Source organism: Lepidochelys kempii, chromosome 4 (assembly GCF_965140265.1).
Source record: "Lepidochelys kempii isolate rLepKem1 chromosome 4, rLepKem1.hap2, whole genome shotgun sequence".
Lineage (NCBI taxonomy): Eukaryota > Metazoa > Chordata > Testudines > Cheloniidae > Lepidochelys > Lepidochelys kempii.
The window spans coordinates 26154412-26178372 of record NC_133259.1 but is presented as its reverse complement, the minus strand read 5'-3'; the positions used below and the strand labels follow the sequence as shown (position 1 = coordinate 26178372).

Sequence of the window (23961 nt, the reverse complement as noted above, 5' to 3'; positions counted from 1 at the left end):
TGAGTTTCCAGGTGAGCTTAGCAGATCACCTTTCCACACATTATTGTTGTAGGGAGAGGGACTGTTTCACTAGTTGTGTCTCTGTGTGCCGTCTTGGCGGACTCGGAGGACTGAACTGGAGGTTTCAGAGTCAAAAGCATGAATCTGTACAGCTGGAGCTGCAGAGCAAGGCTGTGTACCTGGGAGCTATAACAGACCCATACCCTCTGTGGATTGGGCACAGAATGGGAAATGTAATGTGTGCTGAGTGGGTTACACCTACAGCAAGCTGGGGAGGCTGCCACTGGGCCTCTTGAGGGTCTCACTGCTAAATGTTCCTTCTCGTTCCTGGTAGTGGCAGTCATGATTGGGTTTTGGTATTGAGAAACCTGTGGCTGCCTTCCAGAGGTGACACTGGCAGTTGAGAGTCCCAGAATGGCTGCTGCATTGTAAGCTTTCTTATTAGGGTGATGTTTCTCTTCAGATTAACTTACTAAAGGACTAGAGTGTGTGCAGTGATTTGGGTTGCGTGGGATGGGGCCCTGGAATACTACTCACTGAGAAATGCCCTTTGGAATAGTTTGTACTCCCTTCTGTGCATTCCAGAGCTCTAAAGTGAGGGACAGTACAGTAGGAGAATAGCAAGTGACGACTCCTCATGGGTATCATAACCTCCTGTGAAAGGGGTAGGTGACAGAAAAACACAACTTCTCTCTCTCCTCTTCCCCTTGCCTTTGAGGGAGAAGCACAACCTGTGTCCTGGGCTTATAAAATTGCTCTACAAAACTAACATGTTTCCTTTGGAATGGACCAGATTGTGCCAAGTGACAGGTATTTTCACACACAGTCACCGCTCCTCCCAAAGTGACTTCACTTCATCCCCTATTCACATGGCCCACGATGAATTCTGGACTAAACTTGCCCTATCCTTGGTGTATTTTTCAGGGACAAAGCATGAACATTTCTTGCAGGAAGTTATTTTATTTGAATAGAAGGCTCGTTCCCCAGTTCCTCCTTTCCTCTGCATAGAATGTCTGTGTCCGGGATGTGGGGTTTATCGCAGGCTGAGGGGGAGAAAATGTTGTGGGAGTCCATTATTACTGGAAGCACTTCTCCTCACTGTCTTTCTTTTTTTCTCCCTTAGGAGGATGTCATTAACACTCAGTGTGGCTACGATGCCAGGCAAAAACCTGTAAGTGGGGGTTTTTTTTAGTGTTTTTTTTTTTTTTTTAAATCATACCTGATTTTGTAAGGATCTGAGTAACTTTGGGGAAGCAAGTTATAGAATTGGAAGTGAAGGTTGAGCTAATTATGTGTGTTTTCATCCCTCTTCTCCTTTGCAGGAGGTTGACCAGCAGATTGTTATCTACACTAAAGGATGCGTCCCCCAATTTGAGAAATGGCTGCAGGACAATCTTACTATAGTTGCTGGCATCTTCATTGGGATTGCGTTGTTGCAGGTAAAGCACACATTCCTCATAAGGAAGTTACAGAGGAAAAAAGCAGAACAGGGAAACACTCAACAAGAGAACTGGAAATGAGGCTGTTTCATTGTTTAATAACCTTGAATTAGTGGTTTTCAATAAGAGCTAACTTGTGAGTTAATAGCTGAGGCTTCATTGTGTTAAAGGATATTTTATGTTTATCCATAGAGGGATGTTTATCCGACTGCCCTCAACCCAACTCTGCACTTCGTCAGATTTGGGGTGGGCATAGGGTTGCCAACCCTCCAGGATTGTCCTGGAATCTCCAGGAATTAAAGATTAATCTTTAATTAAACACTATCATGTGATGAAACCTCCAGGAGCATGTCCAAAGAAAATTGGCCATCTTAGGTGAGGGCGGAGGGGGTGGGTTTGGGGTGGATTTCAAAGATTGTAGGGTGGTCTTATTTCTGACCTTATCTAGACAAGCTGCCAAAAACATCACTTTTTAAATTGCTAGTGGGAAGAAATTCTAGTAGTCTCTGACTTCAGATTAAAGGCACGCTGTTGATTTGGAAGCCAGTCAGTTTCAGACAAAAAATGAATTTAAAGGAGTTTCAGTTTTTACATTTGCTCCTATGCCCCCTCTGCCACCTTCTATAATGTTTTTACCATTGCATTTCTCAAATTTCTTTCTCCTGTTGCTTTGTCAAAGTTCCACACCACCCAGGGAAACTGTACCCAAAGGACTGTCAAGTACACCCAGTAAATGAACTGTCGTCTTTTTCCAGATATTCGGGATATGCTTAGCCCAGAACTTGGTTAGTGACATTGAGGCTGTCAGAGCCAGCTGGTAAAACTGCTGAAATAACCGCCACAAGACACTGGACAACTGAAAACCTCCAAAATCTCCAGTGTGTCACTCCGACACCAAGCTGTATGGACATGGGTGACAGGGAAGCCTTCTTTCCCAAGCGGTCTCAAGTCTACGCTGCTGGTACTGCAGTGAACCCTCGCTTCTTGGGGTTGGCTAATGGGTGGGCTGTTTAAAATCTGCGCTCACTGATAGTTTTTTTTTTTTTTTTAAATCACCAACAAGCTGTTGAGCCATGAATCTCTACTGTATCCTTGCTTCTGAATAACAGGTGGACACTCTCTCTTTTTTTTAATTGGTGTGTGTCAATGGGACAGAGTTGCATTGTGGTGTGTGGATATGCTGTTTATTCTCCATGTCATGAGCTCTTTGATAGCTGCCAAATGTTCCTGAGAAGGTTTCTTTCTTCAGTACATGCTGAAGGAACCATCTTCTTGTTTTTCACAGCTAAACATAGCTGCAGATCTTTCTGAAACTAAACCCATCAAACAAGAAACAACTTTCCACTCATCAATTGTACGTTTCAAGAAATTGTTTTAAAAACTAGGAAAAACTTTTATACAAGCGCTTCCAGACTTTCTGTCTGTAACAATCTGTGGTTGGAATCAGCAAGATTGAAGGGATAATTATCTAAATTTTCCAGCATCTTTCTTCGAGCAAGCATGAGGTTTGGGGGGGCTCAGGTGTATAATGTTAAAAAGAGAATGAAATATATGTTAACTTAAAAAAAAAAAAAAAAAAAAGTCATGAAGTAGGTACCCAAATACCCTGGCTATATCCATTGATTCTTTGGAATTTGGCATAACCTGATGTATTTGGGGCTGTCACTAATATTAATGCTTTGTTATAATTGTACAAAATTTCTTCTAAGGTGGTTCCTTGATCCTTTTCTAGCTGAAGTTTTGATTTTCATTCTTTTGTTCATTCTTTCATTCTGACCTGCATGAGCTATGGAATTAGAATCGGAGAGACTTTGTTTTTAAATCCCTGCATGTGTTTCAGTAGGCTTCTAATCCAAATTTACTTATTTATTGGTCGATGCACTTGATTATGGAATGTTCCTATCCCCTTGGCTTGGAAGGGGGAAAGGAGGACAGCTTTGCTATAGTAAATGCTTCCCAAGAGTCAGCAATTTTTTTCATTTGCTTATCTGTGTGTGTTTCCCATCCTGCCTCACTCTGTCTGAATACAACAAAATGCTTTCTTGAACCAATAGAATAAAAGGATATTTTTAACTAAGAAGAGTGTATTGGGACCAACAGCGAGACTTTTGGTCCTTAAGAAATGGAAGAAGCGATAGAGTTTGGACTATAGCACAAGTATTGGAAGGGAAGGTAGATCAAACTCCAGCTAGATGTCTGTCATCAGCTTTTATTTCAGTAATGGTGTGATCGTGCACCTGATGATAACTTGGGTAGCCAGGGCACTTCATATACATTTAGCTTGTTTTATGGCCCTGCATAGTGTCTGTGGGCCCAATCGTGCCGGGGCTGACTGCCCTCATCTCTCGCTTCCCTCAAGAAGTAGTTGCGGGTGCTGGGCATCTATCAGGAGGTGCGTTAGCAGCATTCAGGACTGGCCCAATGTGTCCCCTAAATTGAATAAGTCAAGAGCAGAAAAAGTGAACACACTTGGATGCCATTTTCTTTCAAATCAGTATACTAACCTCCCTTGTGAGAGATGCAATACACGAGTGTCTATACACTTACACACACTTTTTCTGCATTCTGGTTGTGTGGAGACAACCTGCATTTCTGCCCACAAAGGCTGGCAATATGCACCATTATTCAATGGCTTGGAAGAGCTGAGCAGTGCAGTTGCACTCTTGTCTTTTATTTGGTGTTACCTCAATCTCCAGTGAGCTCCACCTGGCCTGTAGCCGGCAGCATCCACACCCTTTGGCGTTTGCAGTTAAAGACCAACGGCAACTTCAAAGGACTTTTTTAAACTTTGAAAGTGTTTATAATACATTATCCTTAATAAAGGTGGTTCAATCTCATCAGAGTGTTACGTTTTTCTTTGCCACTCCTCTTAACTTGGGGAGCTATTGTTCATTTACCCTCAAGGGAGCACAATATTTTGCCTGATGGCAACAGAATGGAAAGTTTATTGAGCTAAAGATGCTACCACTTTGTTTTGTAGAATGGTGCGGTGTGGAGAGATCAGAGAAGCAGCATTCAGGAAATACATCCCTCTCGCCCTAGTGAGAGCATTGATTACGAACCAGCGCTTTGATTTTAAAAGTCCACATTACAGAATCCTGGTTGCCATTGATCTTTAATGCTGCTGCTGCTTCTGCTGCTATAGGCTTCTGAAGACAACTTCCATTCTTCTACTTGAATTTCCACAGTCGTACTGTAATTGACTTTTGTCTTCTCCTGCTGGTTCTCGTAGTTTCCTTCTCCTATTGCAAAGTCACAGTTCTGGGAAATGCCAGCAGCAGAGTATTGTGCTGATAGGAAGGGAATTGCTCTTCAAAAGGGGGAGACTTTGTTCTCGTGACTTTCAGGTGCATATGCAGAAAATGTACAAAGCTTCCTCTAGGTCCCTGAGTGACTGCTGTTTTAAGAACCACTAAAGAACAATCTTTATTTTTCTACAACACTTTGTTGCTGCGAATACTAATCCTGCTGTTTAAGATGGTTTTGTTGTTGTTTTCCCTTCCCATTTTTGCAGTCATTTGTGGTCAAGCCACATGGAATGTTCAGAACCAGCTGCCTGTGCTGCATGTTCAAAGCCCACATGTGTATGCAGGGAATGTGTAATAGTGGCTACAGCTACACTCTGAGATTGGGGTGTGAATGTGATATCCCTGCTTGTGCGATCGCCCAGTTAGTGCGACTATAAACAGCAGCATAGCTGTAATAGCACAGGTGACAGCTACTGCAGCTACGCTGGTATTTCTACTCCTTCTAGCTGGATGATAGCTAGTGCAAGCATGTCTACATGATCGGGGAATCCCCCCTCCCCCAGCTTTCAGTGGAGACATAGCCTAAGAGTGCCCACTTCCATGTGGAATTTAGGAGGGCAGTTTGGAAAACCATGCGAGGCCTTGGCACCTGATATATTTGACACAGAACTGACCAAATGCAAACCATATTTCTCCTGGAAAGTTCCATTAAAACTTCAGGTGGGTCACAAACAGACCATGGATGCTGGCAAAATAGGCTTAACTTCCAGCAGGGTCTTGTTAAAGCAATAAGATACAGTAGGTATTATATTTCTGGGCAATTTCTAGTATGCCTCAGGTGGTAGTATTAGGTGCAAGTCTGAGGGCCATTTTAACCAGCCACAAAGTGCAGTAGCTGCTCCAGAATACGTCGCCAGTCAGCTTTCTGGTAGCCTCTTACGGAGTGAAATGTTTGCATGTGCGAGGTGTTATGTGCGTGGCTATGGCATTAGCTGACAGCTGATCTGAAAGCTTCAGCTGTGTCCAGAGTTCTAAAGCCATTTCAGAGTTCAGATACACACACTCACTCTGGCTGATCTAACCTCTAATCACTCTGCCCAGATTCTTAGACCCTTTTGTTGTTGAACACCCTCTTTTAAAAAATAATTATTTGCGATGTCTTACATGACCAAATTTCTGTGTTTCAGCCTGCACTTTTCTCTTGTTGGTTTGAGACCCATAATATCGACTGTGGCTCTTGGAGTTTGAAGTGGTGGAGATTGTTGCTTACATGTTCTCTGTCCTCTAAACCTTCACCTTCCTTTCCTTTCCTTTCCTTTCCTTTCCTTTCCTTTCCTTTCTGAGAGATGCTAATTGTAGTGAATCAGGAGACAGAACCTGGTTTGGTAGGTTCTGGTGTGTAAATAGTAGCATGCAAATGAAATGGTTCTTGCACATGGCTGCTATTCATCGTAAATATGTATTTATACTCATGACAGATATACAATGTGAGAGTTTGCTGATCAAAATTAAGGAGAATGGTCACTTAAGCTTTACATATCAATTGGTTTGAGCCAGAAATGCTTTAATTGCCTGCCATCTAGTGTCTGCCATGTAGAACTACAGCTGTCCTGTGTGTTGTGAAGGTGGAGCAGCTTTCCATTTTTGCTTTGGGTAGTTGAGGAACTGTCTCTCTGTGCTGCCTGCTTAGGATCTGAAAAGGTATTGACTGTAAAATCTAGGGGTGAAATTCAACCCTGGCTGAACTCACGGGGAGTTGACACCCCTCATGCCAGGACTAAATTTGGTGCTCGGTCTTGACTTGGCGTGGTCCTAAAATGAACCTGCGTTTTCACTTCTTCAGAAATGTCCTGGATAAAATTGGTTCCAATTACCAAAGACAAATAAGAGAGCCTCTGAATGCAAACGTTGGGGTCCGTTCCCCCTCCTTGCTAGGCGTATACTTTTTTGGAGTAATGCTAATGATACATCCAATTCATATTGCATTGAAAGGAGAATTGATCCTCGTCTGTTTAAGGCACAATCCAGGTTCCCAACCCTCATATCCTTTTTATCTGCCAAAATTATTCCAAATATTAATTTGAGTCTCATTAACCCAGTAGGCTGAAGTTGTCTAAACTAGGCCACTGCTGGTAAATTTTGTTTCCTAAAAGCCATTTAGCTGTCAACTTTTAATGTTTAGAAAGAAGAGTTCACATCTCTAATAATATGCAGTGTAAAAATAGTCATTGTGACTTGTAATATACACCAACCTGGTGATCAACAGTATAGCATCATTAGTCTTTTTTGTTTTGCAGTACGAATGTCAGCAACAAGCTCCATCCATGTGTCTCCATATGCATTCTGTGTGCATAGTAGAGATGGGCCTGAACCAAAACCATGATCTGATCATCCCAAGCTTTGGGGAGATTGGGATCTGGACCCAAAATTTGTGACTCAGTCCTGTCTCTGGTATGTAACACCAATCTAGTTCATGGAGAATCTCTCTCCTCAAATCATCATAGGGTACAATGAAGGTTATTCGTTGTATTTACCTTTGTGTAACGTTTCTTTTTATCTGAATGTATTCTCTTGTGTTGCTTTTTTGTTTTTAAATCTGTGAGTTGCAAAATTGATTGTAAAAGCCAATTACACTTATTGATTGAAAGTATTGCTATAACAGAACTGCATGCTGGTAGAGTTTGACTTGAGCTTTAGTTGTCTGTTTTCCAACTGGTCATCTTCAGTCTGGAAGAAATGCCTAGTTCAGGTGCATATGTATTGCTTATATTTGTCATCTTTAGCATTAGAATGTGGTGATTTCAAAGGATGTAACTGGACTATACTTTGGAAGTTAACACAACTTCTTGGTAATTCATTTTAAGCTATTGAAAGTGGTCTTGATCATGCTATTTGTGTTTTTTAATAGGTGCATTTTTAGGAATGTTTTAATACATTAATGATGGACAATAGTTTTAATAGTTGTGCAGTATTCTGTATTTACTTGAAGTAAATCATTTTATATGCAATTTGTTAGATAATTACAATTTTATAAATAAAATTGTGTGAAGTATTACTGGTGAATGTTTACTTTTCTTTCACTCTAAAGGTACAAATACACTTTTAGCCCCCAAACCTATCTGTCATCACTAGGACATTTCATCCTAAAGTGTACATAGAAGATTACGTTTTCATTCTGCCGGAACAGGCTGTTAAATGAAATAATGGCTGGTGTAAGCAAAGATCATTCAAACACCAGGAACCCCCACATCTACTCTGATGTGAACTGTGGTAGGAAACTGGTAGCTAAATAACTTAGCTGTGTTGAGGACGTGAGTCTACTTGTTTTACCTATTTCCAACTATGATCTGTTACTCTTCAAATCCCAGAGGACACAATTTAGCACAGCTGTTGGAACTTCAGCCTAATTATTTTAGTGATCTTTTAGTGTTCAAAAGTCACTTATCTGGTAGTTCGGAGCATGGAGGGAACCTAATGATTCACCATGACAATTTTGGTAGAGGGCAGGTGGATACCCTGGCCTTTCTGAGGGTAGCAATTAAGTCTTTAATGCTTCACGGACAACCATACAGAATGGCTAGTTTTCGTGCTAAAATGTAAATGAGTTAAGTTTACAGCTGTGCTAAATTCTTGATTGTTTTCATTGTTCTTCTTGTGAATATTTCCATATAAATTTCAGATTAAAAAAAAATTTTACGTACAGATTTGTGAAATACTGTCCAGTGCAAAATCCCTAAAATCTATGATCTAATCAAACGCTGCATTAATTTCACAACTGATCCCGAGTATAAGTAATCGCAGTAATTTTGAAGAGTATAATAGTTTAAAACATGGTGGCGAGGAGGGGGGGAGGATTTCAAACAACTGCAGTTGTTAGTGTTCTCCCATTATAGCCCCGGTCGTTATCACTTGCAGATAAATTGAACTGTTTTCCATTAGAGCGGAAAAAATGCTTATGTCCATCTTGGCAGCATTTGTGTCTGTCTTTGTTAGTAGTGCATACACCAGCGATTCCCAAACTGTGGGTCGCGATCCCAAATGGGGTCACGCCATCAGCAGATGGGGTCACGGTCATCCCTAGTATGTGGCAAATTCCATTTTGCTCTGGACAACCTGACCTCACACGAACCATGTGTATGAGGTTACACTGTGCAAAGAATGCCATTTTGTAGACCAGTTGGTGTCCTCTATGCAGTATGACCTCACATATACTGTTTGTGCGCGGTCATGCTGTGCAGTGGATGCCATTTTATTCTACAAAATGGTGTCCTCCATGCAGTGTGACCTTGCAGGTCTGGTGCATGTAAGGTCAGGCCATGGGGAGGATGCCATTTTGTCCTTCAAAATGGCATACTCCATGATTTCTGGGGTCCTGAGAGGAAATAATTCAGTAAAATGTGGTTGTGCTGGCAAAAAGTTTTGAAACCACTGGCATACACAGTACTAGTTAAGTATGAAGTTTAGGTGCGGCCAGTGAGGGCTGGGGGAAGGTTTATTTCCAGGTTCATCAAGAAATGGCAATACCAAGAAATCCAATTTCTGAAACTCCCTGAAGAGGATGAATTCTGCCTGAACAGAGGATCAAGGTGAGTAATGCCAAGTTACAGTGACTGTAATGTTGCCACAACCTTTGGCTTGTACAGGTGACAAGTTACAATGGAGGTATTAATGACCTTTTCTGATTGTAGTACGAGCATACAAGGAAAGTTTATTCTGCCTGGAATATCTGCGACCGACACTTCAGGTTGTAGAAATCTATGTTTATATTGAGCCTACTTTAGATTGTTCCCCAGCCATTGGGGATGTATGAAGGATATATATTGGTCTCATTTCCTTTACCTTTGAGTCTTAAAAATCTTTGGACACCCAGTAAACCCCATTGCTTCCTGTGACTTGTGTTTGTATTTAATTCTTCCAATTCAGAGATGACAATGCCTATTTTTGAAACACAGACCAGAGCATTGTCGTTTACAGCCAATTTCACTGCTAAGCTGGGACCCCAAGGGCCATATTTTAACCCAGCCTCCACATCTGTGGTCCACCATTTGTTCAGCAATCCTCTGTCAAATGCCATTTGTGTTCACAGTTGTCTTCACACATGCAAACAGTTGTGCTTGCAAAATGGTAAATTCAAATGTTGAGGCCATTTCAATATATATAGTACTAAGATTTTGGTGAGAGATTTGGGTGAGGGTGCTTTGCCCCTTTTAAGTTTTATTCAATAGAAAAAACATGGTTTCATCCCATGATGCAACTTTCATCTAAATTAGACTCTCTTCTAGGAGACCACAAGCTTCCCTGTGTGTGTGTTCTCTGTAAAGCATCATCATGTATCTATAGTACTATAGACCTATTATAATAAACCCAGGTAAGTTAAAGCCGTAGACCTAGGACAAGACTTGGCTAATTAAGTTCTGATGGGTGCTGTTATTTCTAACTTAATACTGATGAGGCCTCTGGTGCAGGACACGTTGAGGTGGAAGAAAGGTCATCTGACATCCTGACTTGGTCAAAATGTAGGTAAACCATTGCAGGGTTTTTTTAAAAACAAACATTTTAAATTTCCTTGTTTTCAGAGCAGACTGTCATCGATAGTGGAGGTGCAATTGGTTGCTGCCATTTGCCCTTGTGTGATGACATTTCACCGTTAGTCAGGGACCAGCTTTTCATCATGGACCAGAGACTTGCAGCAGTATGGACCAGGAAGGTGCCTTGATAGTGTCAGGTAGGTGACGAGGCACATGGACATGAAGATAAACTACTGATTTCAGAGCACTGTTGCTGCATGAAGGATTTACCTATTTTATTGGGCCCTTTCTATTAATCATGGGACCTATTCAAACACAGATTTATAGATTTCTTTTTAAGGCCAGAAGGGACAATTACAATCATCTAATCTGACCTCCTGCATAACACAGGCCATAGAACTTCACCCAACAATTCCTGCGTCAACTTGTGGTTCAATTGAAGTGTATCTTTTTAGAAAAACATACGGTCTTTAACATCTGAGGGACGTGTGGTCGCAGCACAACTTGCTTTATTCCTAACTAATGGAGCTATTGGTATTATGTGTATTCTTTACTGTTTCATGATTGAGCTCCTTTGATAACTGTTAAATTATACATTTAAAAAGCTTACATGCTGTTTCTGGTCGATGGCTGTGGCTAATAATTATCCATTTTCTGCATGATTATTAATTGTCTTTGGGATGGCATTTCGAAGTTCCTGTGTCCATATTGCTGGATGTTGCAGCCTTCATGGTCTGAATGAAACTCCCCAGGAGGTTCTATTTTTATTTAAACAAATTATATCCAGTAGAGTCTGTGGTTTAATGCAATGCTTTATACAGAAATTTAATTTGCGAAAAAATCGAGTGTTCCCTTTTTTTTAACCTTAAATATCTGCCACCAGGAAAAACTTAGGGGGCTGAGTTTTTCCCAGTGAAATATCTTGTACGAAGCCAGGCTGATAAGATACATGAAACACTTTTTGTTCAAATGTTAGCAGATGTGTTTTTGGAGAGGCTGATTATTTGAGAGACAGTAAATCGAGTCTACCGCTGTATGACGGTTACAAGTCAAATGCAGTAGCTCGATAGGGTTAGGAGGAGCAGACAGTATGGCAGCTCCAACTCCTTTCAGCTTAGTTTGCAGTAGGCGGTAAACAGTGAGATGTCTGACACTACAGGCATAAAAATAACTCGACCAGTACAGGTTACAGTGTTATCTATCGACTGTACAGCTATTCTTAAATCAAACTTCACTCCAGCAGTTTGAACTCATTTGACTTCAGCGAAATGGATAGTCAAATGCATTTCAGATGATACAGTCCTTAGATCTGTGCAAGAAATATTGTTTTCCTCATTAGCGGAGGCTCTTTGACTAAATGATTCGATAGCAACAACAAGTACTGGGGTATGCAGAAATGTGATAAACTTCGATCCAGTCAAAACAGCAGAGGGTTCACTCCGACATCCATTTCTGTGTACAGGAAGCTCTCCCTTTTTGACATGATTATCATCAGTGCTATAGACCATCTCCCAGTAAGCTGGATGATGACAGCTACGGTTACACCAGGCCCTAAGGGATATAAATACTCCTGGGCATAAGTGACTTGCTAACTGCTTACTTAGAGAGCGAGCTCTTTGGGGCAGGACCTGTCTGTGTGTGTTCAGAACCTAGCGCAATGGCTCCCGGGCGCTACCGAAGCACAAAAAAATCAATAACTGACTGGGATTGGGATGAAACTCCTTCTTTTTAATGGGCATGTTGTTGTACAGGTACCCACGTCAGGGTTTCTAGCATCTTCCACTGAAGCATCTCGTATTGGCTGCTAGTGTTTGAGACCAGAAGTCGGACTACCTGGATCACTGACCTGATTTTGTATGAGAATTTATATGTTCTTACATCATCAGTTTGACTCCGGCTCCTCTCAGAGCATCTCTGGCAGTCAGTTGTTTTGCTTGAGACAGTGTCAGGGCTAGAGGAATTTGAAGTCCCTGAGGGCAGAAAACAAACCAAGTAAGTCTATACTTAAGAAAATCTCCCTTGCAACAGCATTTGTGGAAGATGCTTCAAATGATGCTATGCCGTTTTCTGTCAGGGCCAGGGCATCCAGTTCAGTGGCCCAGGGACACACATGGCCTTTATCCCTGGGAAGTAGACACTTCAAACAAGACATGTGCTCCTCTAAATTCACATTTCTCCTAGTCAGAGAGACATTGGATAAGGTAGTGGCTAAAAATGTGGCCAAACAGTCCCTCCGCTTTCCAGGTAGTGGTTTCTAGTCTTGTCTTAGAGCATTACCAAACAGTGATGCTCCGCCTCCTTCCAGCCATCTTCCTCAGAGATCTGACCATCAGGAGACAGATTCCAGAAGATTCAGAATCTGGTATCCACATTGGTCAAATACAGGAGCCCAACCACTGCTCAGTGCCTTCAGCTACTGGGCCTCCTGGTCTAGAGTGCAGGGGTCACCTCATAGGTGGGATCACACATCAGGTGCCTTCTGGCTTTTCTTCTGAAAGCATGAGAGCATTCCCCAGTGTGCATGCAACTTCAAGGACATGTCCCGAAACAGGTCCTTAACTCCCTGAAATGGTGAACAGCCCAGGAAGATGTTTGTACGGGTCTTTCCATATGCTTGCCAGACAGGTTCTCATCACCACCATCTTGATGGGATGGTGAATACATCTGCAACCCAGAATGGCACAGGGTATCTGGAGCCCTGGAGAAAGGAATCACAGCATCCATCTCTTGGACCTCAGGGTAATCAAACCTTGTTACGTTTTGTCCATGTCCTTCTCAGAATCAGAGTCTGACAGCTCTCCTCCCTCAGTAGAGGAGGAGGTGTCTTGAGTCGGAGGACTGATACCTTTAAGGCTTTTTCTTAGCCTTTTTTTTCCAGTTTGGATTTTTTTGCATGTTTTGCAAGCCTGGCTGCCCGCCTATGCCATGAGCAGGGCCTTTTGTGGCTAGTCTTGTACAGGACCTGGAGCCTTCAAGGGAGAAATTTCCAGGAGTCCTCTCCCATAGGCTCCCACTCCTCCCAGGGTGGAGGATGGGGACTCACTGCCAGAGTTTCCTAACTCAAGCTGGAAGGAAGGGGGAGTGGGAGGGGAGCTGATCCTGAGCCCTGCTTCTTTCCCCAGAGCACTTACAATCAACTTCAGGGCTTTGGGCCAGGACCAGGTGCCCTGCTAGGGACTTATCCTTATGGTCTTGAATTGCCCCAGGACATACACCCTAGGCCGGCTGATTGAGGTCCTCCTCATCCTTAGAGCCTCTCCCAATTTGGCTCTGATTCCTGGTCGGGCTTTCCTGTGGTGGAGTCACAGCTTGTTGGGGGCTAGGGGTCCCAAAGTGCCTGTTAGATTAAAATCTCCAGGCCCTGGCAGCACGAGGGTCAGCTGGTTGAGAACAGGCATGGCATAATTTGCCTTCTGTGGATCTTGTTAAAAATGTCTCGCAGAGGGATTACTATTTGGGCTTAGCCCTGCTCTGCCATCCCCCTAAAAGAGGGCCGAGGGGCTCAGCAGGGAGCTGCCACAGCGCTTCTGAATACCCAGTCCAGGAGGAGAAAACAAAGCTACTTGCAACTACCTGAAAATGAAAAAGGGCAATGGACAGGCTGGGAGCAGAGAACGGTGACTGAGAGCTGCTGCAGAGGTAGAAGATCTGGTGGGAAGCTGGAGAAAAGGCTTGAATTGCCTCTGGAAGTGCACACAGGAGGTGAAGGGCACATGCACAGCAGAATTGGGGGAGATGCTGGGCTGCAGCAAGGGATTGTACCTTGGCATAAATGCTAGGGCCAAAGCCCAAAACCACACGACACCCCCTCCAGAGTACATACTAATGACAAGGGGCGGAAAATGGAGTTCAGTGGTTTCCTTTGTATTTCTTCTTTAAACTGAAGACAGGGCTTCTCATCATGCATTAATTCTGCATTTAAATACAAAAAGGGCAAGACAGAGGGTTACGGGTGATAGCACTGGATTTTTTATTTGTTACCTCTAGGTACCATGGGTTTGACATTACTAGGCAAGACCAGTGAATGAGCAGCGATACATTCCATTCATACCTGTGTTTCCAAAGCACCAAAAATGGAGCTAGATTTACTATTTAATCCTATAATCAATACTCTAGGTTGGACTTGCTGCTTCCTGTATTGTCCCTAATTTAGCAGTATGTCATTAGGCAGTTAGGGGTGTGAGGAAAGAGTCATCATGTAGTACCACTTTTACATCATCATCTGACTACAACATGCACATTCTACGGCGTGGCCCAAGCAACAAGAATACACATAGAACATTTATGGGTGGAGACTTGTTTCTGACAGATTTATGTTAACACCGCCTATGGATTTTAGAACCCTTATTGGACAGATACCTACAGCAGTTCATCACTGTGTGTGGGAACATGACATGCGTGCACAAGTGATACAGTGGAAAACACAGCAGGAGCAGCAGCAGGCCAGAGGACAAAGGTGAAATCCATGATGGGATGCTGTATGGAAACGGGAGACCTGCCTCAGCTTTCTACTGCGAGTCTCTGCTCTGTGAGTGAGGCCTGCTGGGCGACAGTGTTGTTCTCATGGCTGCGGAGTTTTGATACGACTTCCAGAAATGCCAGGTTCTGCACTTCCTTGTGAAGGGGTTCTGGAAGACAGAAGCACGAAGGGTTCACACGCTGCTGTCTCAGACCATGTGTCTATGCACATATCTCAATTTTCTGGGGGCTGCTAATGAGAGACACTTTCCTTATGTTCTACTCTTGTACTTGACACTAATTGAGGTGATAGAGTTAATGGTGCCCACCCATAAAAAGGAGGGACACTCATGTCGCAGAGCACAGAAAAGCCTGGGTGGGTGGCAGAGAGGTAAGAGTGCCTATTTTAGCAATCACCCAGAATTGACACACACACAGACAGCACCACTTTTGAGTGCAGTGATGTCAACTCTAGGGCCTAATTTTGTAATGTGTTGAGAATCCACAATTCCCACTGACGTCAGCTGGAGTGGTGGGATGCTCAGCCTTTATGAAATTCCACCCCCCAATGCCTTTCAATATGGTTACTAGTAGAAGACTGTATAGCCAGAACCTCACCTTTAGAACTCATTCCCTAAACTGGTCTTACAAAGCCAGGGCTCATCTGTTGAAAAACAGCTCTTGCCTAAGAGGTTGTATGGTTAGGGGTGAGTGTGTAGGGTAGTTGTCTACCTGACATTGCATCACTTGGTTATTGTTAATCTGCTTACAAGTGTGTTCGTTTTGACTGATGCATGGCCTGGTCCCTCTAAAATGGTGAGCATTTGTTTTCTTCTGTTTTAAGAAATTAGCATGGATTGCTTTGTACATTATTGTATACATATTTAGGGTGGGGAAAAAAGTAACGCAAGTACATCAGGAGTTCTGTTGAAACAATTGTAGGCACTATATTTTTTAAAAAACGTGCTTCAGGCTTTATTTATATGCAGGGTAGGAAATTCTAGTAGACTCCAAATCAGCAACAAGATCCAAATATATTTCTCCTTCGCCAGGTGCTGCCAATTAAACCGAGACCTGGGCTGCTCATGAGAAATATGAACCTCTGTTTCGAATTAGCTACTTTTCGCACAAAGGTTACGTGCTCCTTTTCCTTGTAGCAAATTTTCTGTGACATTTGTTTCCTGTTCACCTGCTTCCAATTATCTTGCACGTTTTACCCCTCTACTGTGTGACAGCAGAGCCAGAGCCAGGGCCATGCATCTGACAACTTTTGTACACTGTGAACAATTTCAATTAAGCTGTTTTCAGTTCTGGAGTTATTCTACGGTGTAAGTATTTCCTATCCTCCTACTTCCAGGATAACACCATGTTTAAGCAGGTGTTACCAAATCAACTTCCAGGAGCTTACTGAGTTACAATGGCAGAAAAGCGCTGTTTAGCCAGACTCCTAGGTGCTTCAGGACCTTCACACATAGTGACTGTGTTAGGTTTGAATGCCCTGGGTTTTTTTCTGATCCTTTAAGTTACACTGTTTACATTTCCCATTGTCATCATTCTCTTCTCTTTTAACACACTGACTCCATTGCACCACCAGTTCCCAGCTGGCAAGAAATATATATTTAACTGGCAATATGCAACTGCCAGCACAAAGACATGAAATGTAATATTATATCACATCACTGTAACAAAGGAGAGTCACAACAGTGTCCGTCGGCAAAACCATTTAGAGTGTCACTCCACTACTTGGCCTCTGTGGTCACTGCAGCTAGGAGTGCGCTTCCCAGCCTGGGGCGGCAGACATGCTGCTAGCTCTGCTCAAGCGAAAGCACCCTAAGAACAGCTGTGTGATGCTGAGGCATGGGTGGTTACACAGGCCAGCCACCCTATCCCCATGGTCTCTACTTGGGTGGCCAGCCCGAGTGCTACCCATGCCATAAAATCCATGCTGCTATTTTTAGCACACTAGGTTGAGCAGAGCTAGCACCTCTGTCTGTCTACCCGTGCTGGAGGGCACTCCTGCAGGTGCAGTGTAGACATACCCTATAAAACCACAGGTCTTAGAAGCTACAGAGTTCTTAGCCACGCAGAAAATCTCTGCAGCTATTATTTTAAAATAACTTCAAGAACCTCTTCACTCACTGGCAGAGAAAACATCAAAACTTACAAGCATAAATATCCTATCTATATAGGGATTGGTGACATAAAAGGGAAGGACTTGGTAGGGTGGGGAAGAAGATACATTTGCAGTTAACAGCAGGCTTGAAGTCCCAAAGTGGGGCATCCCTTTAAGTATTAGTTAAGACTAAAACAAACATCACGTTTCCTTATTTTAGAGCAGGCGAGAGCTGCAGAAACAGTCACCTCTTCCTGGTGATAAGAATCATGGGAATGAAAAATGCAGCAAAAACTCTGGGGCATGCTCCATGAATCAGGTAGCTTAAGGAATGCACAGACACAAAAGGGGCAAGTGGAAGCTCAACAGACAGGTAGAAGAAGCTCCTGAGAATTGCTCCCAAGACATTCATATGGAGAGGGACTCAGAGAACCACGAATGCCAAAGGGATTAAAAATGTTGGGAGTGCAACACACTAGTGTGAATTTCAGCACTAACGCTCGTGATACGTGGGTCTCCCTTCACTGACTCTAAATTCAGCACTTTACGAAGTCCCTCTATATCCTGCCTTGTGCATATTGCTCTAAAGATCACCCACCACCCCTGGAACCTTGCAGTAATATAGCAGTCATCATCAGTAACCACTACAGTAAAAAGACTGATGCCTTGTTTACACACACAAGTTGCACCCATTTAAATCAATTTAGCTAAACTGATGCAAATACTCTAATATTATCCAGCACTGAGTTGTTATACAGCCTTCTGTACACATGGTAGAGCTGATTTCCTTCTCTCTCAACACTATAAATTAGGAGGGACTTCACCATAGTCAGTGGAGTTATGTCCATGTACAACCAGTGTGAGTGGAGAATTAGGCCCAGTGTATCTAGTAGAGGCCTAACGTCCAAGCTGAAAAATAAGTTTAGTTTTTAAAGGGGGGGGGGAGCAAGGAGCAGAATAAAACAGCACCTTGTAAATACTCACCAGATCCCATAAGAGCACAGATCAACACCATGGAGTTGTATTTGATTTCTGGAGCACTCCTCTCATCTGAGAGCAGTCTGTGTAGAATCTGGACTAGTTTAGCATTTTCAAGATCCTTCTCAGCAATGACTGCAATACAAATAAGTGAAAGTTGTAAATCCAAGAATATCAAGTCATTTTTGATGCACAGTGTTTGGCCATGTACTGAAATATTTTTCTCCTGCACTGTAAAAGTGGTGCTGTGAAGTCTTTAAGAGTTGCCTGATATATGTTTCATTTTTTTTATTTATATATATATATATAAATGTTACAATGTTAAGTCCTTGTGAAATAGTTTCATATTTTAACTAAAATCCTGATGGCAAATCCACTCTGCATTCTAAATACTGAGAAGCCAACTCCTGTTAGCCTTCCTCAGTCAAAACTCACATTGACTAAATGCTTTCCAGACTTAAAAGGGAATAAAAACTGAGGGTGTGATCTTTGAAATCAAAAGGAACGGAGGGCGCTCAGCACCTTTGGAGAGTGCTCAATGCTTAGTAGGATCAGGCCTTGACTAAGGAGTATATGATTTGGGCGAAGTTTTATTGGGACACCGTCAACTTAGGTTAGGCCCAAAATGTAATTGTTTGAAGACAAATGGGTAGGGAGTAAAAGACCAAAATGAATAAAAATATTTTCTCTTTCAATGTGATAAATTTATTTTTATATCTAATGCTTCTTTGCGGTGTTTTGGAAGGAGAACACAACAGCATTCTGCTAGTACATGAGAACAAGAAATTAAACTGACCGCAAAAGTAAGTAATGTTGAATCATCTAATTCTATTGTCCAAGATGAGGGAAGTACAAAGAGCAAGTAAGCAGGATAAATGGTGGAAGGGAAAATCCATTTTTTAAAATTCTTTCAACTTTAGCAAACTTTAAGGTGTTAGCAACACAGGACATGGAATTTAAAAATACATGATTTTTATAGCTAAGAAATTTAACAAAACCAGTAACAGCCATTATCTGAGCAGTACCCACCATTTTACTAGCTTCCCCATGACTGCATCAGCAGCTAGTCGATGTCTTATCTTAGCAGATCTCACTAAACTGGTTTAGGATGTCTACATTCAAGTGTAGCCAGAACCAGGTCCCATTAAAAACCTTTTTCTTAATTAGCTTCCTGACTAGGCTAGAACAATTTTTTTAAATCACATAGTTGATAGTGTCTCCAGTCTGAAATGTAATTATAAATATGACATCCTGGGGTTCCATGCTTATCATCTCTGAGTCTCCACAGCATTGTTAGAAAAATCATCTTTTTACATTATAACTATTAAGTCATTGCTAACTCTATCTAGGATCTGAAAGTCATTCTTGGGCCTTTCTTGTTCACACATCACCTCCTGTAATATAGATTCTGCAAGGCAAACTTGATCTGTGCAACCCCATTTTTGCCTGTATGTGGATATGTTAACATAGATTCCCATGCTCATGACAGCAAATATCGTGTCAAACTGGTAAATTTCTGCAGGATCCCATATAACTCTACCAAAGAAACTCACTTCTGCTTGGATTTTCCAGCCCTGAGCCTCTCTTGAGCACAGACTAAAGGGAAAATAAGAAGAGCTAACCATCAGGATACTCACCTAATTCTAACGCTGCTATTAGTGCCAAAGCGACAAGAGCTTCGTTTTGCATTATTACGTGTTCACTAGTTGCCATGGTAGCTAAATGCTTGATGCCACCGCTCTGAACAATGGTCCTAATTACATCCTAAAATAAATAAAAATAACAGGACTGAAAAAAAGTTTGCATTATACATTAACAGAATTGAATAATTTAGCTGTGATGTATGCTGTAAGTACAGTTACGTAATACACACACACACAGGCCAGTGATTCTCAACGAGGGGTACACAGAGGTCTTCCAAGGGGTACATCAACTCATCTAGATATTTACCTAGTTTTAAAACAGGCTACATAAAAAGCACTAGTGAAGTCAGTACAAACTAAAATTTCATACAGACGACTTGCTTACACTGCTCTATATACTACACACTGAAATATTTATATTCCAGTTGATTTATTTTATATGGTTAAAATGAGAAAGTGAGCAATTTTTCAGTAATACTGTCCTGTGCCACTTTTGTATTTTTATGCCTGATTTTGTAAGCAAGTTGTTTTTAAGTGAGGTGAAACTTGGGGGTATGCAAGACAAATCCGACTCCTGAAAGGGGTACAGTAGTCTGGAAAGGTTGAGAGCCACTGGTATATGTATTTATACATAATTTAACCAGATGTGTGTTATAATATGTAATTGTTGGGTTAACCAAAAGTTAGAATTAAGCAATATTTGGTTAAGTCTGTTCCCCACCCCTCTTCCAGGTTATACTGGATGACATTGCTGTTGTGTTTTGCAGACCAATTTGCTCTAAAAGGGACTGCCCTCCAGCTAACCCTGAGCCCCATTTAAAATCAGCCAATCTGCAAAGACAACTAGCTTTCTTCTCATTATCCTGTAGTGTTGAAACCCAGCATCCTTTTGCTATGCTCTGGGTATGGAGACCCAGAACGACTCTTTTGTAATCTTGGTTTTCAATCCCCCATCATCCAAAATGCCTCTTGTCCTTGGGGGATGACCCCAAAGACCTTTAGAGAAGGGAGGTTGTTCTGTATTCCAATTTATTTAATAATGCAAAATGTGAAAAACAAAGTACGTAGGCAGGAAGTGAATAGTGTTCTCTCAAAACTGGTAATAAATATGAGACCATAAGTTACAGAATACCGATGTATTACTTTTTGTTCTAAAACCAGAATTACAGTACTTTTCCTGTTGCCCAAGACCTAGGAAACAAAAATCTTAACTGGATTAAATGCTCTTGGAGTAGTTATCATAGACATTTAAAGGACTCTGTCAATGTTTTTAGGTCCAAAATTTTACTTGTATTTGTAATAAAATGATAGATGAAGGCCTCTGAGTTCTTTATCTATTTATTTTTCGTTATTTTTTTTAACTAGTCTTTTTCATAGGACTTACAAACCTCACACTGTTAAGTGCTTCTCCTGTCAATCAATTTATTTTCAAGCTTCTGCGATGTTGTTACAAATGAGAGTAAGGGGAGGAAAGAAGCTGTTTAAAGGAGATACTACATTGTGTGTCAGTTATTCTCACGTCTGAGTGTAAGTCGCAGCTGCAAAATACATGCCCCAAAATCAGGTAACTGTGTGTGCTGCACGGTACTTGCAGAGGCAAATGCATTTGTGTCTCGCAGGTGCATCTTAAGCACCGAAGTTTGAAAAGGTGGCCTGCCTTTTAAATGAAAATTTGATTTGTTACTTCAGTCCTTTGAGTAAGATGATTAAAGTGAAATGCAATGACAAGGACATGCAATAAAATATATCCTTCAGTGCTCCCCTTTCTACCTGCAGCGACAAACCAAAGGCCACAAACTGAGCCATGGGCTTAGAATGATTTATGTTCCAGCACTTGCACAGATTATTGCAATCAGATTTTGTGCGCAAAGAAACAAAAAATGCAAGCATGAGCCTGGAACCTCGAAATGTCTTCAGCTAATCATGCTGAAGCTTCACATTTCTTAACACAACAACTGAATGGAAACACTTGGGACTAGGTTAGGCTCTGAGCTTACTGCCTAAGAAATTCACAGCCAAAAAGCTCTTCACTTAATGTTGAATTACCTAATGCACATACATATGTAAAAACTTATTTTTCTTTTACTTGCAACAAGTCCCTTCTAATTAGACTCCTCTCTACTAAGTGCTGAGGACCTCCTGCAAAGCTCTGAGTGCCTTCAGCTTCTGCTGCAGTCACTGGGAATTGAAACAAAGAACCTCTCGCTACAATTTTCTACAGAAGGGCCTAAGTAGCTTGGAGCCCAAGTCCCATTTTCAAAAGTAACTCAGTTAGGGGCCTAAGTCTCTTTGAAAGTCAGTGTGGCCTAAACATCTAAATCACTGAGGCACTTTTGAAAATGTCACCTTATCTTTTGTAGGTGCATGAATTTAAAATATTAGTGAAAGTACAGTAAAGAGCCATGCAGCTATGCCAACATCCAAACCTAGAGGGCAGTGCAAGTATAAAATTAAAAGAGTGAACTCATTTTTCCACTGTGTTGAAGGGCAGTCTTTGAGCCTCTAAAAGCTCAGAGATTCTTCTGCACTGAGTGATTTTTGCTAAATTCTGTGTTTATTACAAACATTAGCTGTTCCATGCCAGTGTTAGTATCTTTGCTTTACATTTTTGAATGCAGTCACTCTGACCCAGACTGGTAAAAACTCACATCTCTGCTCCCATGGTTTCTTAAAATAGCAGCAGAATTCACCAAATGCACGTGACTTGCGGACTGTGAGAAAAAAAGGTATTCAGAATTCTGGGAAAAAATTAATACTGACTAATTTTAGAGGCTGAATACAAACCATATGAGGGGCAGGAGAAATATGAGAATACCCCTTGCATAAGAACTGACCATGTAAAGGGGTAACTACCCACAGATCCCACTGACTTAAATGGGAGCTGAGTAATCTCAGCATCATGCAGGATCAGGCCCACAGCACGCACCTGTTTCTGCTTTGCAGTGCCATTCGTGAATCAGGTCATTCTTAACTTGTGAACATATTTCTCAAATAGCATTTCCCAATATCAGGCTTGATCCTGCAGTGCATACTTATACAAGGAACCACATTGAATCAATGGGTAAAATATAGGCCTGGCAAAAGGAGGAACGATTCTCAGTGGTTGCAACAGGCAGGGCCGGCTCCAGCTTTTTTGCCACCCCAAGCGGTGGAGGGGAAGAAAAAAAAAAAAAAGAAGAAGAAAATTCCAATTGAGCTGCTGCCGAAGAGGAAGAGAGGGAATGAAGGACGTGCCGCCCCTTTCTATTGGCCGCCCTGGGCACCTGCTTCCTTCGCTGGTGCCTGGAGCCGTCCCTGGCAACAGGGGTCACACCTGCTAATCCCAGAGCTTTCTTTGGTCCAATATGACTACACAGCTAAGCAAGGACTGTAGGTTCTGGTCTTTCATGTATTTTGTATAAACTCTGTATAGTGTAGCTAACATGGTGAGGAGTGACTAGAGGTGCATTGACAGACAGCTAGTATTATCTTTATACAGTATACGCAAGGATACCTTTGTAAGAAAATGTTTGTAACTGAACAACTCATTGAAAGCTTGAAACTGAAAGAATAGCACCGAAACACTTTTTATAAAAAACGGGCCAAGATTCTCTTATCCCTTTTATGCAGGTGCAAATCTGGAGTAAAGTCATTGATCATGAATGGATTTACACTAGTGTAATTCAGAGCAAAATTTACCCCACTGGCATTTATAAGTTACAGTATAAATATATGTAGGTCAAAATTTGGGCCTACTAACCTAGACAGTGTCCCTTTAACAGGCTTCCTATTTATGAAACAAATAGTTTTTTAATCAAATAATTGGCATTTATATTCAACTTGGTGCTAATGTCTGATTGACTGGCTCCCTGGGGCCAGAAGTCCCGTATTCTTACACGCTAGAGGTACAGCACAGGAATTAGTCATACAATTTCCTTGTCACTCTTTCCCACCAACATGGCTCAATCGTAACTAGATGGATCATTTCTAGGAGATGACAGGTAAGTCTCCATGTCCAATCAATCTTTGGCCTTTCTTCTGAGAATATCAACAAAGCTGCTTAATGCCTGTCCAATAGAAACTGGAGACAAGCCACTGGCTTATTTCAAACACTCATCAGAAGGGGACTTTTAAATCAACATGGGTCCGAATGGGATTCATATAGATGACCCGGAGGCCGTCAATCTCCATTTGTCAATCTTCTGAGACATCCAGTCCCATTACAAAATATGGCCATAATTCTGCAAGCTAATTTGCTTGGTTGGACTCTCCTTGATGTAACAGGGGCTCACCATAGGCAGAGATTCCATTCACGCAGATCTCATTGCAGGGGGTCAAGGCCTGTATTCTAAACTGAAAATAGAGCATGGCATGACTTTCTTTTAAAGACTCTCCACATGAACTGAATTTTTTCACCAGTAACTTACTTTTGATTTGCTATGTCGTATAAGTGCAGAAAGCAGTCTGTTTGACTCCCCCATCACACCTGCATGATCCTTGGCTTCACACCATTCCACCAATCGTTCAACCAATTTCACATTCTTTCCCAGCTGTTCAGCAGCTTCTGCTACATAT

The 23961-nt window shown here is 41.9% G+C and overlaps 2 protein-coding genes across 10 annotated transcripts in view; one reads left to right on the top strand and one right to left on the bottom strand.

Annotated features, from left to right (window-relative positions):
- TSPAN5 (tetraspanin 5) overlaps positions 1-7699 on the top strand; it is a 117791-nt gene extending 110092 nt beyond the window's left edge. For all 3 annotated transcript variants that reach the window (XM_073340760.1, XM_073340758.1, XM_073340759.1), the window contains 3 exons: positions 1124-1171; positions 1323-1439; positions 2195-7699. In XM_073340760.1, the coding sequence (XP_073196861.1) occupies positions 1124-1171; positions 1323-1439; positions 2195-2260 (231 nt within the window). In that variant the 3' untranslated portion in view covers positions 2261-7699. The remainder of the gene's footprint in view (positions 1-1123; positions 1172-1322; positions 1440-2194) is intronic.
- RAP1GDS1 (Rap1 GTPase-GDP dissociation stimulator 1) overlaps positions 7234-23961 on the bottom strand; it is a 160680-nt gene continuing 143952 nt past the window's right edge. For 5 of the 7 annotated variants that reach the window (XM_073340755.1, XM_073340749.1, XM_073340753.1 and 2 more), the window contains 4 exons: positions 23814-23953; positions 19402-19528; positions 17771-17899; positions 7234-12185 (listed from right to left, as the gene is read on the bottom strand). In XM_073340755.1, the coding sequence (XP_073196856.1) occupies positions 11944-12185; positions 17771-17899; positions 19402-19528; positions 23814-23953 (638 nt within the window). In that variant the 3' untranslated portion in view covers positions 7234-11943. Of the gene's footprint in view, positions 12186-14161; positions 14844-17770; positions 17900-19401; positions 19529-23813; positions 23954-23961 lie in introns of those variants that run through there. The other 2 variants (XM_073340751.1, XM_073340754.1) reach the window with 1 other exon arrangement.